The sequence below is a fragment of the Trachemys scripta genome, chromosome 14 (assembly GCF_013100865.1).
Source record: "Trachemys scripta elegans isolate TJP31775 chromosome 14, CAS_Tse_1.0, whole genome shotgun sequence".
NCBI classification, from domain to species: domain Eukaryota; kingdom Metazoa; phylum Chordata; order Testudines; family Emydidae; genus Trachemys; species Trachemys scripta.
Genome location: NC_048311.1, coordinates 27,885,568 through 27,905,219, shown reverse-complemented (window position 1 = coordinate 27,905,219; position 19,652 = coordinate 27,885,568). Strand labels below are relative to the sequence as shown.

At 41.6% G+C, this 19,652-nt stretch overlaps 1 protein-coding gene across 2 annotated transcripts in view; it reads left to right on the top strand.

Moving 5' to 3' along the window:
• PRKCA (protein kinase C alpha) overlaps positions 1-19,652 on the top strand; it is a gene marked incomplete at its 5' end in the record, with an annotated part of 305,495 nt that overhangs the window by 277,771 nt on the left and 8,072 nt on the right. For both annotated transcript variants that reach the window (XM_034790526.1, XM_034790525.1), the window contains 3 exon segments: positions 11,541-11,621; positions 12,660-12,767; positions 15,916-16,056. In XM_034790526.1, coding sequence (XP_034646417.1) covers positions 11,541-11,621; positions 12,660-12,767; positions 15,916-16,056 — 330 coding nt within the window.

Genomic DNA, 19,652 nt, shown 5'->3' with positions numbered 1-19,652 from the left:
CAATTACTAAAAAAATCAAGGAAATTTCCAGCAATATGAATATTCAGAACTACAATGTATAAGTCTTATCAATTAAACATTCCAATACCCACAAATACTCAGACTGCTCGGCTCAAAAACGTAACCTTCTCACCTCCAGCATGCAGCTACTCGGCATACTCACAACCAAGTGCTGAAACCCCAGCCTTAATTCCAGCCTGTGCCAAATGAAGATGTGATACCGAGAGATATAGTTATATTAGCTATAAGACAAAATGAGAAATGAGGGACTGTGGTCATTAAGTGATTTGAAGATCTGAGTATTAGGCTCTGCTGTTTGTGTATTGAGCATGGAGCCTAAATTCAAGAGCACTGATTTAAATCCTGTTTTCCCTGCGAATCTCAACACAACCATAACTCGGAAGCCACAATCCACATCTCCATCATTAGATCTATGGCTCTGGGTAAAGGAATTTCTTCCAGATCCAAAAGGCAGCCTATTTTACTGAACACTAGTTAAAATGCATCTCTGATTGGAGCATTTCCAGCTATAATTTAATGTTTGTTAAAGCACGTACGATTTATATGTGGGGGGAAATATTCATTATTGTATAATGTGAATTTTGGCACTTTCCTGAAATTGCAAGTGAGACAGGTTGTTTTCTTCTCACAGTTAATAGTCTGTGCCTATGTAAAATGTTAACAGACCTTGTGTTTTCATAAATTGCTGTTACTTGCAGCAGGAGATCAGAATAACCCAGGTCAGCATTTCACCTTTCCCCATCAAATGCAAATGAAGCCAATATAGCAAAGAACACAAAGAAGATAGTGCCATATCTATGGGTGATATTCTTGTGCCAGCTAAAGTCAGAGAAAACATGGTCCATGTACAGTTGAAATGGTGCATTTTCACTTTAATTCATATGAAGAAATTGTCCTTTTACCACAACTTTCTGTAACTGGGGGGGGGGGGAAAAAACAATTTTTTTTATTTAAATTTCAGGGCATGCGTGTCTTTTTCAGCCGACTGCTTTGCCTTAGTTTCTGAGGACATGACATTGGAGGAAGAATTGTTATCTAAAACTATACGATGAGCCTCAAAGCCAGGCAGTGGTATTGGTGCACCCGTGGCCTAACCAGGTCAAGTTTTTTATAGGCATCACAGCGGAGAAGAGTTTTGTGGAGGGATTTTTTGAAGGTGCATAATGAGTTAAATTGTAAGGTCTTTGGTGGCAGGGACTTTCTTTTTCTGTATTTGTAGAGCACCTAGAACAATGGGGTCTTTGTCTATGTCTAAGGCCTGGTCTACACTACGACTTTAATTCGGATTTATCAGCTTTAATTCGAATTAACCCTGTAACCGTCCACACAACGACGCCATTTAATTCGATGTAAAGGGCCCTTTAAATCGATTTCTGTACTCCACCCCAACGAGCGGAGTAGCGCCAAAATCGATTTTAGCAATTCGAATTAGGGTTAGTGTGGCCGCAATTCGATGGTATTGGCCTCCGGGAGCTATCCCACAGTGCATCATTGTGACCGCTCTGGACAGCAATCCGAACTCGGATGCACTGGCCAGGTAGACAGGAAAAGCCCCGCGAACATTTGAACTTCATTTCCTGTTTGCCCAGCGTGGAGAGCACAGGTGACCACAGATACCTCATCAGCACAGGTAACAATGCAGGCTGATAATCGAAAAAGAGCACCAGCATGGACCGTGAGGGAGGTACTGGATCTGATCGCTGTATGGGGAGAGGATTCAGTGCTTGCAGAACTTCGTTCTAAAAGACGAAATGCAAAAACTTTTGAAAAAATTTCCAAGGGCATGATGGAGAGAGGCCACAATAGGGACTCTGAGCAGTGCCGCGTGAAGGTCAAGGAGCTCAGACAAGCCTATCAAAAAACAAAGGAGGCAAACGGTCGCTCCGGGTCAGAGCCACGGACATGCCGCTACTACGCCGAGCTGCATGCAATTCTAGGGGGGGCTGCCACCACTACCCCACCTTTGTTCGTGGATTCTGGGTCGGGGATAGTCTCGACGCCTGAGGATTCTGCCGAGGGGGTAGAGGAGGAGGAGGAGGAGGAGGAGGATGAGCTTGCAGAGAGCACACAGCACTCCATTCTCCCCAACAGCCAGGATCTTTTTATCACCCTGACTGAAGTACCCTCCCAAGCCTCCCAAGCCAGTACCCAAGACTCTGACCCCATGGAAGGGACCTCAGGTGAGTTTACCTTTTAAAATATAAAACTTGTTTTAAAAGCAAACAGTTTTTAATGATTACTTTGCCTGACTTTGCATTCGCGGTCAGTTCAGCTACTGGAAAAGTCTGTAGCTACTGGAAAAGTCTGTTAACGTGTATGGGGATGGAGCGGAAATCCTCCAGGGACATCTCCATGAAGCTCTCCTGGAGGTACTCCGAAAGCCTTGCCAGAAGGTTTCTGGGCAGTGCATCCTTATTCCCTCCTCCATGGTAGGACACTTGACCACGCCATGCTTGCAGCAAGTAATCTGGTATCATTGCCTGACAAAGCCTGGCAGCGTATGGTCCCGGTGTTTGCTGGCATTCAAGCAACATCCGTTCTTTATCTTGTTGTGTAATCCTCAGGAGAGTGATATCACTCCTGGTAACCTGGTTGAAATACGGGAACTTAATTAAGGGGACAGAGGTGGCCGTTCCTACTGGGCTGTTTGCCTGTGGCGGAAAATAAATCCTTCCCTGCAGTTAGTTTTTCGCGTTTGGCTAGCAGGGATCTTCCCTGTTACCAGCCACGCGGTGGGGGGAGGGTACTGTGATCATCCCAGAGAATTCATGGAGGGGGGGGGGGTCGGCGGGGGGGGGGGTGGGTAGTTTGGTGCCTGCAGGGATCTTCCTGCAGGGTTAGTTTGTTTTCTGGTGCTGCTGAATGTTAACAGAAAAACCGCAGCACTCTACTTGCCTGAAGGGGCCCAGACAAGCACCACCACACTGCCCCCCCCCCCAACTGGCTGAGATTGGCCAGGCTTCTGCAGCACTCTACAAGCTATGCTTGGTATGTTGGAAAGCACGGACGGCGCTGAAGCTTACCATGGCCGCATGCAAGCCGAATTCTGTTGCCCAGACCTGTGATTGATCTCTAGCAGCAAAGCCACAGGCACTCAGCATTAAGAGGCAAAATGCGACCTTGCACAGAAATCACATGTGCTATGTAATGTGAACAGTGTTGGTCACCGTGAAAGAGTATAAGCATTGTTCTGCAAAATGTAGCTTTTAAAACAATTCTCTCTTTTTTCCCCTCCCTACAGCAGCTGCAAATTCCTCAAGCCTCCCTCCTCCATCCTGAAGGTTATCACAGATAAGGCGTCGTAAGAAGAAGACGCGGGAGGACATGTTTTCTGAAATTATGCAATCCAGCAGGAGTGACAGAGCTCATCTGAATGAGTGGAAGGAAACAGTTTCAAAGTATAGGAAAGAAGTCAGTGAACGTGAGGAGAGGAGGGACCAACGTGAGGAGAGGAGGGACCAACGTGAGGAGAGGAGAGACGATCGAGATGAGAGATGGCGGCAGGAAGACCAGAGGATGAAGGATGCAACGCTGGGGCTGCTCCGGCGTCTGGTGGAGGTTCAGGAACGGCTGCTGGAAAACAGACTGCCGCTTCAGCCCCTGTTCCACCCTCCCCCCTCCCCATGTTCCGTATCCTCCTCACCCAGACGTGTAAGAACGCGGGGGGGGAGGCTCCGTACACCTTCCCATTCCACCCCAGTAGACAGCCCAAGCAAAAGGCTGTCATTTTTTTTAACCTTTTCTTTGTGGCTTTTTCCTTCCCAGCAATCCTCCTCCCAAATACCACCCGGGTTCCCTCCCTCTTTTTCTAATCTATTAATAAAGAATAAATGATTTTTAAATGATAGTGACTTTATTTGGTTTGAAAGAAAGCTGGGGGAAGGGGCAGGGTGGGTTCCTTACAGAAAATCAGTCAGTAAAGGGGGAGGGTATTCATGAAGGAGAAACAAACAGATATTTCACACGGTAGCCTGGCCAGCCATGAAACTGGTTTTCAAAGCTTCTCTGATGCACAGCGCTTCATGGTGTGATCTTCTAATCGCCCTGGTGTCTGGCTGCGCGTAATCAGCAGCCAGGCGATTTGCCTCAGCCTCCCACCCCGCCATAAAGGTCTCCCCCTTACTTTCACAGAGATTGTGGAGCACACAGCAAGCAGAAATAACAATGGGGAGATTTCTTTGGCTGAGGTCAGAGCGAGTCAATAATGAACGCCAGCGGCCTTTTAAACGGCCAAATGCACATTCTACCACCATTCTGCACTTGCTTAGCCTGTAGTTAAACAGCTCCTGACTCCTGTCCAGGCTGCCTGTGTATGGCTTCATAAGCCATGGCATTAAGGGGTAGGCTGGGTCCCCAAGAATAACTATGGGCATTTCAACATCCCCAACGGTTATTTTCTGGTCCGGAAAGTAAGTCCCTTGCTGCAGCCCTTTAAACAGAGTAGTGTTCCTGAAGACGCGAGCGTCATGAACCCTTCCCGCCCAGCCCGCGTTGATGTTGGTGAAACGTCCCTTGTGATCCACAAGTGCTTGCAGCACCATTGAAAAGTACCCCTTGCGGTTTATGTACTCGGTGGCTTGGTGCTCCGGTGCCAAGATAGGGATATGGGTTCCGTCTATTGCCCCACCACAGTTAGGGAATCCCATTGCAGCAAAACCATCCACTATAGCCTGCACATTTCCCAGAGTCACTAACTTTCGTAGCAGCACCTGAGTGATTGCTTTGGCTACTTGCATCACAGCAGCCCCCACAGTAGATTTGCCCACTCCAAATTGATTCCCGACTGACCGGTAGCTGTCTGGCGTTGCAAGCTTCCACAGGGCTATCGCCACGCGCTTCTCAACTGTGAGGGCTGCTCTCATCTTGGTATTCTGGCGTTTCAGGGCAGGGGACAGCAAGTCACAAAGTTCCATGAAAGTGCCCTTACGCATGCGAAAGTTCCGCAGCCACTGGGAATCGTCCCAGACCTGCAACACTATGCGGTCCCACCAGTCTGTGCTTGTTTCCCGGGCCCAGAATCGGCGTTCCATGGATAGAATCTGCCCCATTAACAACATGATCTCCAAAGCACCGGGGCCTGTGGTTTCACTGAATTCTGTATCCGTGTCTGTGTCCATGTCCTCATCATGCTGCCGCCGCCGCTGCCTCCTCTCCTCGTTTTTCTGGTCCTGGCTGAGCATAAACTCCACGAGAACGCGCGAGGTGTTTGCAATATTCATGAGTGCTGTCTTGACCTCAGCGGGCTCCATGCTTGCCGTGGTATGGAGTCTGCAGTGTTCACCCACCCAAGAAAAAAGGCGCGAAAATGGTTGTCTGCCGTCCGTTGCTTTCATGCAGGGAGGGAGGGAGGGAGGAAGTGAGACTGTACCCAGAACCACCTGCGACGATGTTTTTTGTCCCATCAGGCACTGGGATCTTAACCCACAATCCCAATGGGCGCGGGAGACTGTGGGAACTATGGGATAGCTATGGATTTGCTACCCACAGTGCAACGGTGCAGAAATCGACGCTAGCCCCGGTACTTGGACGCACACCACCGAATTACTGTGCTAGTGTGGCCGCACTCATTTCGACTTTATACAACCTGTATCTCAAATCCGAATTATCTAAATTCGGATTAATCCCGTAGTGTAGACATACCCTAAGGCTATGTCTATACTACCGCGGTAAGTCGACCTACGCTACGCAACTCCAGCTACATGAATAACGTAACTGGAGTCGACGTACCTTAGGTTGAGTTACCACCGGGTCTCCCGTCGACTTACCTTGCTCTTCTCGTTGGGGGTAAAGTACAGGTGTCAACTGGAAAGCGATCTGCAGTTGATCTGGCGGGTCTTTGCTAGACCCGCTAAATCAACCACCGGTGAATCAATCTCAGAGCGTCGATCCCAGCTTTAGTATAAACCAGTGGTAAGCCACCTTGGCACTAGGGTAATACAAATAATGAATAAGAATACCAAGGCACATACTATCTCATTCCCTTTTGCTGGCAAAGGAATTTCAGCATGTTTGTTCTAAGGCCTCCCAGTGGTCTAGATTTTACAGTAGGTTATAACTGAAATGTATCAGATACATCCAAAGTGTCTTTATATGTTCAGCAATAGAACCTAATTGAATTCAAAGCAAAATTATAAATATCAAGATGAATTCTCATGGGAGGCTTTTGATTTTAAATCTTCCCATTTCCAGTCAGTCAAAGAGGGAAACAGTGGTTTCAGCAGAGGAGGGGACCAATCATCCAACCATCTTGGGAGTGGCTTCTGTGAAAAGCTTCTGGAGGGATGAGATGCAAAAATAGAATGAGGAATTTAAAAATCAAAAACACTGCACCCTCTTGGATCGAGAGAATTTCTTCTCTCCTTAAGGGGAAGCCAGCATGAGACCAAATTCACTCTTATGCCTGGTTCTTCCGTAACTGCAGTGATTACCAGCGTTTTCCATGCCAGGATTCCAGTCCCATGCAGTCAGGTTCTTGATGGACCATCGCCACTCTCTCCCTCTCTCCTCCGTCCTCCCCCACCCTCCTTTAGCAATACGGAAAGGGCATGGTAATCATGATCCCCTGATACCTATTCATGAACCCACTGTCTTTGGGGGAGGGAAGGGTCATGATTCCCAGGTCAAGAATGAATGCGGTACTGTAACATAATGGATTTCCTTTATTTGTCTTAGGAAATTTTGCATCATTTTTTTAGCTCATGTATAGTGCACATTGGACAAAGGGGGTATTTTTAAACATATAGGTTCAAGATTTGAGAACTGTGCAAAGGTTAAAATAATTGTATGCTTGGTGCAGCCAATTCTGTCAGGCAGGAGTAAACTGATTATCCTGTATGGAATTTTCATTATTGGGCTGAGCTGAAATATAAATATTTATGGCTGTATTGGTCTAATAACCTTGAAATTGACTAATGCTGCAGTATCTCCTTGGCTGGTCACCAGAGACTGAGGGAGATGGATGTCAAAACCAGTATTAATAAGAAAGGTTTCCAATTGCTTGTAGCACAAACTTCTTTCTTGGGCACAAAACGAAATCCCAAGAGTTAGAATCCTTGCAGTGACTGAAAGGTTGATTCTGAGAGAACCCCAAAACGATGGTTTTTTTCAATGTAAAAAAACAAACAAACAAACCAAACTTGTACCTGCCAGGAGTATGGCAGGTTGATAACTATTTTTAGTGCCGGAAAAGTGGGCTTTGACTGTTGCTTATGGCAGGGATACATATTCCGTTTAAAAGCTGAATTTATTATAGCAGTAGCAGTCATTTTATTGGATCATTTGTATTTATATCTCACTTTGTACCCAAAAAGATCCCAGAATTCACACACTGTGTACGGATCTTTTCACCTACCACGGAAAAGCAGCCAGGCCTGAGACTGAATGTGGCGATGGACTCGCAGTACACAACCATTTGAATGACAAGGATTTAGTGAAGGAGGGAGTTACTTGAAATATTGAACTAATTCATTTTAAGTGTTTGTGATTCTACAGTGAAGCAGGAAACTAGCCCAGGCAGAAAATAGTAGAATTTCAGTACCGACTCTGTGCCATTTGCAGTTTACAGCAGTCCATTCACACTCACCAGATTACATCCAGAGATGAAGAGTTTCCGCCCTTTAGAGGAAATATGCTTTCCTTTAGGACTTTTCTCTCTTAGGGTAAGGACCTGTCCTTTTATTGTGCGTGCACAGTGTCCAGGACAATGGGGTACAATTACTAATTGGTGAGTGAGTTTGACTTTTATATGACTGTAAAGCCAAAAAAACGAGAACCTTCCCTACATATCTTGCACAACCTGAACCAAAATAACTGCACTCCTTCCCTGCCCCCACAAATTATTGCTCTTCTTTGAAGTCCAGATTTTTTCCCATTACTGTCCCAATTAATGCTTTGAATAGCTTCAATTTGTTATGTGTGAACCAAGCTGCCAGTTTCTCTGTGAGTGATTGGCAGGTTAGCAAATTAACATGGCAGGTTACTCTTTTGCATTTCAATTTTACCATATCAATAAACCTATATTAGAATTTAGCTAGTAATTCACATGGGACATAGTTAATTAGGGGGTTAGGGTTTTGTTGTTGTTGTTTTAAAATCTTTTGAGGGGTCCAGAAGGTGCAACAAATGTATCATTCAACCAGTTCTACATCATCATGGCATCCATAGGTTTATTTCCCCATTTGAGGGGCAAACATCATTACCCTTTTATTTTCACTGTGCCAATAATTCCTGGTGGCTTTGAGCTATACACATACATATACATACATACAAGAAAATTCCACAGGTTCAAGAATATTTCTCAGGATAAAACCAATTGGGACACCACATTCCAGGGTTCAATGAGAGAGAGTTTAATAAGCACTTTGAGTGGGATTTTCAAAGAGCAGCCAAATCCCTTTCAATGGAATTTGTCTCCCTTAGCCCAGGTCTACACTAGCCGGGGAGGTCAACCTAAGATACGCAACTTCAGCTACACGAATAGCGTAGCTAAATTCAGCGTATCTTAGGTCGACTTACCTGGCCATGAGGACGGCGGCGAGTCGACTGCTGCCGCTCCCCCGTCGACTCTGCTTCCGCTTCTCGCGAGCTGGAGTTCCGGAGTCGACGGGGAGCGCGATCGGGGATTGATTTTTATTACGTCTACACTAGACGTGATAAATTGACCCCCGACAGATCGATCACTACCACCGGGAGTGAAGACCTGCCCTTAGGTGCCTTTATAAATCCCACCCTTTGATCCTACCTGCATCTTATTGACTCTTTCAGCATTCCTGGAGTGAGGAGATACTGCATAGTTTCTTCAGTGTCCTAGGCACAAATTTACTGACATACAATATCTAATTGGTATTCCTGCTCCTCTGACAAGACCAGCACAAAAACAGTTTGAGTTCTCTTGTGAGTCTCTAACAGTGTTTTATGGTAACGAGGGACTATGATATTGCACATTGATTGTGTCTGACTTTCTTTGAGACTCTCCTATTCTAAAGCTAGATTTGTTTTTGGAAGATCATATTCAAGGATGAGGACACTTACCTATCCGTGGCCCAGGGTAAATGAACAGTCAGAATCAGCAGACAAGTGTTTCTTGACCTTTTCCATACCACGACCCCATGTTAAAATAGCAAAAATGTTCTGTTCTCTCCCACCCCACGCCATCTGGCCATGGAGAAAGGGAAGTTTGTTGTGACTTCCCCGGATCTATTTGTGACCCCCAGGTAAAGCACCCATGGGATGGACATTTTCAAAGGATTTTGCCCCCTCTATGGCATGGATCTGATAATTTTTTCATTCTCTAATTTCAGTTTACAGAATATCTCTACATTAGGCTCCTTGCAGGGAAACATACTAATTGTAAAAAAATATTCTGTCCTTGCATTTTAACGACCTTTTAAAAATATAGCCATTACTCTGTGGATGAAAACACTGTCTGATAGGGTTGGGATTTTTCCAGTACAGTGAGGTATTTTTTAACATGTTTTATGTATAAAGGCCAGTCCTTTTTTCTGGTTGAAATTTTGAAAGTGTTTGTTCTTTGAAGTAGCAACATTGATTTTAAATAGACCCCCTGAGAACTTACTGGTAAGTGGAAAAACATTGAAAGTAATCAAATCTGTCAACCACTATAACAGGAAGTAGGTGGCCCCAAATGTATGTTATAAGGCCCAGTATATGTGATAATTGCAAAAGAATTGTTAAATTAAGTCTGCATTTTTGAAGCCCCTTTCATCTAGGAATCTTAAAGTGTTGTACCAGCAGCAACTTCATTATGCCTAACTATAGAGAAGGAGGTAGGTACAGAAAACACACATGACATATGGTCTACTATACAAAGTGAGGGAATAGAATCCAGGAGTCTTGATTCCCAGTCCCCTGCTCTGACCACTAGACGTTTTCCAAGCTTAAATACAGTGATTTACATGTTTCCCCACAATTTAAAGGAGCTCTTTAAAATTCTTCTCCATTTTTTCTAGATTGTTAGTTTAATTAGAGGTTGATATTAATAGCAGTTACCACTGAGAAAAAAAATACACTGTATTCTAAAAATTAGTTTTCTACAGTAAAGTTAAGATACAAATTTAGATGTTATAATTTGTATAACATATAAGATAATATAATTTATAATTTAGATGTTCTTAGATACATTGCAGCTGCTAACTCATGAGTAATGTATTTCAGAGAGTGACTTATTTTGAGTTTCTTTGCTAAGAGAGAGACTGCTAACTTCCAGATCATGTCCTGTTATTACCCTAGTGAAGACAATAATTTTCAGATAGGTTCTGTAGTCTTTGTGTAGTGGCTACATAGCGCTGTTTTGTTGAACTGATAATTAAATGTTTTCCTTACAGATAGCCGGTTTAATTCCTTTACCAGACTGCTGAGAACCTAGGGTGTGTGATCTGCACTAGTCTTAGCAATTTGTTTCACAGAGAATGAAAAACACATGGTAGTAGGAAAAGGAGACTAAATTAAGGGATGTTTAATGGTGAAAGGACAATATCTCATTGTCTGATTATTCCTCTGAAATAGACGAATTATGGTTTCAGGGTCAACTAGACTTGACCCCAAACTAAGTAGGAGAGATCTGTATTCTAGGAAAAATATCCAAGAATGTTTCAGAACATTTCCTTTACTGGAAAAAAATGGGACAGGTAATCTCTTCAGAATTATTAGAAATCGATAACAGTAAAGATACAAACAAATGATGTTAAACTGAAATGGCATTTAGAGCTGAGACTGTAACCGACTGTATGCTCCAATGCACCTTTAAAATAAACCCTGCGTGCAAAATACTTGGAAATTGTCATTAGTCTGAATGGCAGAAACCCCTTTCCTGTTGGCATAACTGGTTTCCTGGTTTCAGGCGAAGAGCATGAGAATTGTGTAGCATTGTAAAACAACGCTGAGATTTTCAGAGATCTTGCTCATACTTTGGGGATTTTTGCCTGTTTTTAGAGAGGGACAAAATGTAAATATTACAGAGTAATGAAATGAAACTCTGAATTGTTGATACCCTCTGAATAAAGTGCAGATGATTTGCTTCTTTAATATGAATGGCTTGATGAAATCATTCTGGTCTTCTGTGTAGCATTACTCTACCTGCTTCATTATTTTCAAAAGCGTATCCTGAATCTTCGAAGAGCCGGATTTACAAAGTATCTAGATGCCTAAAGAAGCAAATAGGCACCTAGTGAGATTTTCAAAGGCACTTAACTCCCATTGGCTTTAATGAGAGTTAGGCATCTAACCTGCTTTAGGTGCTTTGGTAAATACTTCTAGGTGCCAATTTGCCTCTTTTGGTGCCTAAATACCTTTGTAAATCTGGCCCTACAATTCTAACACACGGATCTGGATTCTGTGCTGTAAGATACATAAATTCAAATGGGATTTGGCTTTATTAAGGATGACAGGATTGGGTTCTCTATGCATTTCAGTGGCATGTATTTGTCTCCATAAGTTGATGTTTATTTGATTCACCACTGACCGTATTTAACACAGGTATTTTTATTTTCATTATTTCACAGATTATTGCTTATCAGCCCTATGGAAAATCAGTAGATTGGTGGGCCTACGGTGTGCTGTTATACGAGATGCTAGCTGGTCAGGTAAGAATTATATTGCTGCTATTCTTCAAAATCTAATGAGAGGAACTTTACAAGGCAGTGCATAATAAATGGAAGAAGTATTGTGCAACTGGGAGAGAACCCCCGGAAACATAATAGCAGAGATTTTAGATACTCTTCATGGAAGTTAAAGTACAGAATTCTGACAGTATTTTTGTATTGTGTGCATGGGGGCAAAGCCCAGGGCTTGCTATTCAAACCACAGTTGATTACAGAGCCCTTTCTCTACACACATGATGGGATTCTAGTCACCAAATTACACAACTGGAAAAGCAGGTCCTGGACTGCGAAGTTTAGTTGAAGGTAACAAACCAACTCTAAAGAGCTCTGGTATTCTCGTGATGTGGGGAAGATTTATGTAAGTGATTCTCCTGAGAGAGTGAGCTGAAGCTACCACAGAATTTCCTATATTTACAATATGTAGCCAGCCTCTGATATTCCTTCCCAGGCTAAGTCCCAGTAGATTTCTTGACTTCTTGTGTAATTGAATACTGTGTGCTGTTCCATTATTCTTTTTCCTTTCAAATTCTTACCAAGATCACCATGCGTCTGGTCTGTGGTCATCTCCAGTTACTTGCAGATTGTTCTGTTGCCTCAACATTTTTGTATTTTATGACAGAGAAAAGGTGTGTGAGAATCTTAAGATATTTAACAGTACTGAAACATCTGATGTTCTACAGATGAGTTCTGTGGGTTTATCTACAATTTTGGGTTTGCATGTAAACACCCACCAAAATTACTGATAATAATTCAAAATAAATTGCATCATTGGAATTACATGACACTTAAGATCAAAGTCATAGAAAGTAATGGCCTAAAACATGTACTGATTAAATTGTTTTAGGATGGCTACAGCAAGGTAACTTTAAAAAGATCTAATTAAAGATAACCAGAATTGTCGAGTACATTGTAAATGTAAAACTCCTCAATAATGTATCTGCTTTTCAGTAAATAAATAACATTTATAGGGAATTAAAATTAACACCACATAATTTTACCTTCTTTATTTTCCTTGAACAGCCTCCATTTGATGGGGAGGATGAAGATGAACTCTTTCAGTCCATAATGGAGCACAACGTTTCCTATCCTAAATCGCTGTCCAAAGAAGCTGTTTCTATCTGCAAAGGGGTAAGCAAGTTGTTGCTATATCATGGGATCCTTTTTCAACAGAGTGTGTTAAATAACCAAAGTTTGTGGCGTTTGACTGAGTTTATACCACTGGGCTTTTCCAAATATAAACACTGTCCAGCCCGGTTTTTAGGCAGATAACATGGATGATCGCCTGCATCCTCACTTGGTCTCTGCCAAACGCTAGGGCTGCAAGAGTGTCAACTCTTTCTGCAGTGCATGTTTATTTTGTGGTAGGAAAAGATTTCAGAATCCGTTGCAGCCAAATACAAAGCAGAAGCTACAAACAGGGTGGTTGTGTGAGCCTTTCCCATCTCTTAAATTGTCTACACTGTGAGTCAGATTGTGCAAGGTGCCAAGCCGTCTCAGCTCTAATTGATGCCAAATGGGAGCTGACAGTACACAGCACTTTGCAGGAGGCACACTACAGCACTGGGCCCTGTGTGTTTGACCTGATAGGAAGAACTGAAGGAATGAACAGGAGGGACAAGGTGGGTGAGATAGTGTCTTTTATTGGATCAATTTACACAGAGCTGTGTGGCTCAAAAGCTTGTCTCTCTCACCAACAGAAGTTGGTCCAATAAAAGATTCTACTTCACCCACCTTCTCTCTCTAATATCCTGGAACCAACATGGCTACAGCATCACTGCAAACAACAGTGGATTAACAGAGGTCATTTTAGAATTTAGATAGAAATTAGCCTGAACGAAAACCTCCAGTCTAAACACCAGTGAGTGGTGAGGAAATTCTGATCCAGGTCCAAGCTTTGTGGCTTAAGGTCATCTCTGATTGTAGACTGTTTTAATGGGGGTTTTGGGGAGAGCATTGATGTGACTGCAGAGAATTAGCAAAGAAAAGTTTCTGTTGACTTTTTCTTGCTTTAATGGCATTCCCCAAGTATGCTAATCTATTGTCACAAATGTTCCACAAGAGTCACACATGGCTGCATTTATGCTCACTAAGCTCTCTAGATTTTTCATTATTAGCAGATTGAGCATACCCCCCCACACACCCCCAAAAAGTCTGATACTGCTGACATATTTAAAAGTAAAATGTGCATCCAACAAAGTACAGCATGCTCACCTCATAATATTTGTGGTTAGAGGGTCCTATCAGTTTATAATGGACAAAAACGGCTTTCCTAAATCTCAACTATTGGAATTCCCTCTGTCTATAATGGACAGATATTTTCCTCACAAAAGATACTTGCTGAGCATCTAGTACTCTGAAGAAGGGAAAGTTCAGAGCAGCGTGGGAAAAGTGTCAAGCACAGAAATAACTCTGTAATTTCCTGTTAACATCTCTCAAATCCATATGAACTTACTGAATAGACCATCATTCAAGGTGAATATTTCTTTGCTATCTCTGTGGAACATTTTTGTGATTGAAATCACCCCAGGAGACATGTTATATCCTTTTGCACCCATCTAAAATCCCTTTCTCGCACACGTATAGTCTGAGAAGCCAGCAACAGAGCTTCCTACGTGACACCAGGAGAGAAGAATTCAAAGCAGTACCTCCAAGTGCAGACAGCGCTGCTACAGTACTTATTTTTGTGATAGGAAATGTTATTTGCATGGTGCTTTACTTTTCAACAACATACAATACTTAGCCTCAACTGGCCAAAACCAAGGAATCCTGCTTGCTCTTGAGCTTGTATCTTCTGGTTGGCAACTATACAACTAATTCGCAAGTCTTCAATACTAATACAACCATAAGCAACACTTTCTGATGTCACTAGCTGTCAAATTGCACATTTTAGCAAGTTAACAGAAATGGTAAAGAGCTGTTTTAAGCTTGAAGAACAAGGTGTTTCAAACATAATGTACATTCTGTTTCCTTAAATCCCTTTGGTTCCCTGTTTTGTATCATTGTTCTTATTGTTGTTAACACAAAGTATGTTAAAATGATCATCTATGTACATGGACTTGTTTAACTAGGTGAACAAAGATATATGACCATCTTTTTCAAGAATAGGTACCAAGATATCGACTCCTAAATTCATATTTACTAGCAAAATTTTCCCCAAAAGGAGACTAAACTTTAAAACCCCAAATTCATATTTTCTCTCCTAAATAAGAGGCTTGATTGACATAAAAGGGACCGCTGGATGCACAAGATTTTTTAAAATCAAGCTACTTGTTTATCTGCCTAATATACAAACTTAGGAGTCTGACTTTAGGCTCGATTTTTTTTTTAAATGCTGGCTATACATACATTGCTATTAATGCTATTAATGTGTGCAATTAAATAATGTTAAAGAGTTTTATTGCAGTAGTTATCACAACTATCCCACTCCTTATATTTCCCATTCTGTAGATAGGGAATATGGCAAATATTACAGTAACATTAAATAAGGAAATGCAGTAAATGCTCATTTATTAATGGCACCCACTGTACTAGAATAAAGCAAGATTCCAGAAGTCCCATAATATTGGGTGAGGGCTGCATTCCTTAATTGCCAGTGCTCATACTCATTGACAGCTCACTTCCATGGAGGAGCTTGCTAATTAGGGTGCACATTACTGCGCATAAGTGTGCATTATTGCTCCTTTTTGTGAGTGTGGTTTCTCTGTGCAGCTGGTATTTAATATTGATCAAGTTGGTATTAAGGATGTAAGAGGAGAAGCACAGATTAGTTACTGTCAGGAGGCTGCCAAAAAAATGACAAGCGCTATCCAGAACACACTCAGAAAAATTATAGGAAACTTGTACTTTAAATGTTTCAGTGTAATGGAATTTATCAAGTTTAATTGATTGCTGAAGCCCGAGTAGAGTCTGTTCTGGATATGTACAAGGCTACGTTGTAATAGTAACAAGAGCTGAATTCAGACACGATGGATGCAGATGTAATTCCATTGTGCTCACCTATACCATGCCTAAATTTGTTCCCGTATCAGTAACCTTTGTGTAACAAAAGAGGAAAGCAGGGTTTAAAGAGTGGCCTTTACTTGCAGTGCCTACAGGCAATCTCTAGCTTTGAAATAAAGAAATTAACACTTTAAAAATAAAGTATAGCTTTTCACACGGATTTTATTGCTGAGGTACATCTTGACATGAGGAGCAATAACAATTCCACCTGTGGACAGTCTGTTACTGTTTCATTCCAAAAGTCAATTTAATCATTTGGTGTTTTACTGATTTCTAGTTAATGACAAAACACCCTGCAAAAAGGCTTGGCTGTGGGCCTGAGGGGGAGCGAGATGTCAGGGAGCATGCATTCTTCAGGAGAATCGACTGGGAGAAACTGGAGAACAGAGAGATTCAGCCGCCATTCAAGCCTAAAGTGGTGAGTGAGACGCAGGATGTCTCCCTATTAAAATGCACTGTTTGCAGTCAAGCCTCTCTGTGGTATGAGGCTAATGCCAATTTGATGGCATTGCAAGACAGCTGTATCCCAAAAGGTGTGACATTTCTTAAATCAAGCACTTGGATTATGACAGACTGCCATGCAATGTCACTAGTACTACTCCATGCTCTAGCATAACCCAGTGTAGGTAGTCCGTCATCAAAAATGCCACAAAATTATTGCTGATTTCCTGATAAGAAGCCTTTGATAGAGCTGTGCTACGTGAAAACACACAGTTGACTAAATGAGAGTCAATTTGCAGAGATTTTCTGTATAATAAAATCCCTACTTCCTTAATGCTTTCTATCTGTGTTTGGCTGAAGTGTTGTGACACAGGCCTTGTCAGTTATCCGTGTATTTGCAGCTCAGAATTGCATTACCGTAATGTTCGCTACACCTGAGCACCATTCGGAAACCTCATCCAGTGCACAATTCAGCAGACTGCCTACTTTTGATGGGGTTTCCCCACAAGGAGCACCCAACTGTGCTCTGTGATCTGCACTGGCTTCAGTTTGAGCTAGGTTTTAATCTGGAAAGCTCTAAATGGCATGTTGCCTATTTACTTGAGAAATTGCCTGTCTCTTTGTGGTATGGCAACTATTACACTGAACACTTGAACTGACAGCCCATGGTATAACTGCTGGGGTATTTTCACTAAATAGCTTCAACTTCGGACTGTGCTTCCCATATTGGTTTGCCAGAGTCCAAGTTGGTTGAATTTCCAGGTGTGCCACAAGGCTCTTCTCTCTCCCAAGGTTTTCAAGAAGAGGGTAGATTAATGAAGGGATATGGGCAATTTACTAGGGTGGTTTTCGGTATAGTGCCATAGTGGAGGAGAGTCTATAATCAATCTGATTTATGAGTAAGGTTTGTTACCATGTAATGTGCACGTATCTGGATCATTGGATAGGCACAGTTTTAGAAATCCAAATAAGTAATTGATCCCTTAATTAATGTGAGTACAGTAAGTCTAATCTACTTTGAAGAAGTAGTAGTGTTTGTCATCCAGCTCAGAATTTCTTTCAGCTTGTAACATGATTGATAAACAAAGGCTTGTTCTTGATGCAAAAGAGAAAATAGGTTAAATCTGAGGAAAAAGGAGGTCAAAGCTGCCAGAGACCCCTGGAAAATGTCTTACTGTAGCAGCTCTCCTCTATAACACTTGTTGTGTTTCTATTTAGTAGCATAACAAGATGAAAGGAATCTATGTAATCATCCTCCATGCAGACGGATGCGGAGCACATGACAGTATGCTAGAATTGTTTTATCAGCATGAGTCTGGGATGGCCACGTTACTCAAGAGTGATGAAACCTTGAGTGACATAGGTCATCACAAAGCTTTATACAATACCATGCTATCATGTATTTCTGCCTCTGCTATTTGTTTTATAGAAAAACAATGTTAGAAATGCTTTGGAAAGTGTTTTTTTTTTTTTTTTTTAATGTTATAGTAACTCTAGAGGGCTCAGACGAGGAGAAAAATCCAAATAAATTAGTTTAGATTTAAACGCTTCTATAAACAAATGACCTGAATAGCTTGCCTTTACTGTGAGATCTAATATTTGGGTACATTTCATGGCTGGAGGTAAATGCTGTGTGTTTCATTAGAATCAACCCTTTCCAATAATATAAAAATGCTCAATTCTTGCTCTCCAGGGTCAGAAGATATCAGACCTCAAACCTGCCACTATGCAGGACTGAATATTGTTGTTCATGGTCCTTGGGCCAATGTTCTGTATTTAGAGGTCAAGGAGGTTGGATGGGAGATGGTGCAGACTCTTCATTTATGGAAAAGAAAAGTACATTTCTCTGGCCAGTTGATGGCAGCTGTTTGAAGCTATTCAGAGGTTTGGAATGTTAGAGTAAATCTCACTAAAGATGGATCAGTAAACAGAGGGCGGGTGCTACCCAAGGAGAGCATATATTCTCAGAGGTGCTGGAACAGTTTTTATAGTGGGGGTGCTGAGAGCCATTGAACCAAGGTGTAAATCCTGTTTATAATGGAAACCCCACGCACCTCTATTTCCAGCACCTATGTATAGTCTTCTCTCGTTGAGAGTAATATGCATACTTTAACCTCAACAGGAGGTGTGCTTGCATACCAAGAGAACTATATACTAGGCTAGTAAAAGTCAGGCTTATCTTAAAAAGTGAATGTCACGCACACACAATTGTGTAAATAAGTAAGGCAATGCCCATGGTTCTATTAATGACCATTGGTGGTTCTCCAACCTGGCAGACAGATGGGGAATTGCTCTTTTTCAGACACAAATTATGTACATTTTTCGTCATGCAATGTTTGTGTCACGATTAAAGCTAAAAATAAACCATATCTCCATTAGTATCCGCATGTCTGATCCTCCGAAGAGCTGAGTGTGCTGAACTCCCACTGAAGTTAAGGAGAATACCCTCAGCACCTCACAGGATCTAGACCCACGTTTCCCATATGAAACTTTATTAAAGGGTGTAAAGGACTAAAAGCCTGAAATACAATCTAATTCCAATATGTCACATTTAATTGCAGAAAGCTATATCACAGCTCCTATTTATATCATAATAGGGGATTAATCACCAGCTGTGCTGTTTCTCGGCTGCTGATTATGACTTATTTTATTTATACAGGTTGCTATTGAAACATACCTAGATAAATCTAGTATTCATGTGGCTGCCTTACTTTCTTAGACAGTCATTTAAAATCCAAATCTTGTGTCCCTTGTTATTGGTTTACCAACATATCCTAGTAACTAATTCTATTTGTATTGATTTTCGGATAAAAACATCTTCATAAGAGCCTACAGGTATTTGTAAAGCTGGATTCAATTATGTCATTTTGCAGAAAATCTTACTAGTTGTCAGCGGCTCTTGTAACTGAAATAGGGAATTCCTTGAGGCCCAGTCCTGAAACTTTCACTTGCACAAGTAGTTCTTACTTATACACATAGTCCTGTAAGGGACTAACCAGGAGAAAGTGGGCTTGCAGGATAGGACATTTTTTGCTGATAACAGAGGTTCCTATCATGTTATATTTTTACACTGGTGTAACTAAGAGGAAAAATTGGCCCTGCTTTTATATAGCTATATTGAAATATTACATTGATTTTCTTTAAATGCCCTAAAACTTTTTGTTTTGACAAACACATTATAATTTATATAAGTAAAATAAAATTGAAGCGGCTATAGAACAAACTAGTCAGTTTTCCCTGACTACCTGAGACTGAGGTATAATTATGCCTTTCTACATCTCCTAGAAGTATGTTTTTAATTAATAAGGTGGTACTTGAGTCTCTTCATTTATCAAGGGAAGTATCAGACAATGGGTAAAATTTTCAAAAGCACCTAAGTTCCATTTTTCAAATTGACGTATGCACTTAAGAATCTATGTACTATTGACTTTCAATTTGACTTAGACCTCTAAGTACCTGAGGCACTTTTGAAAATTTCATTCAATGTCCCCTACTATTGAATGTCAGTCATATGTTATGTGCTCTAAACAATAATAAAATCATATTTAATTTTAGATTTTCACTGTGGAAGTA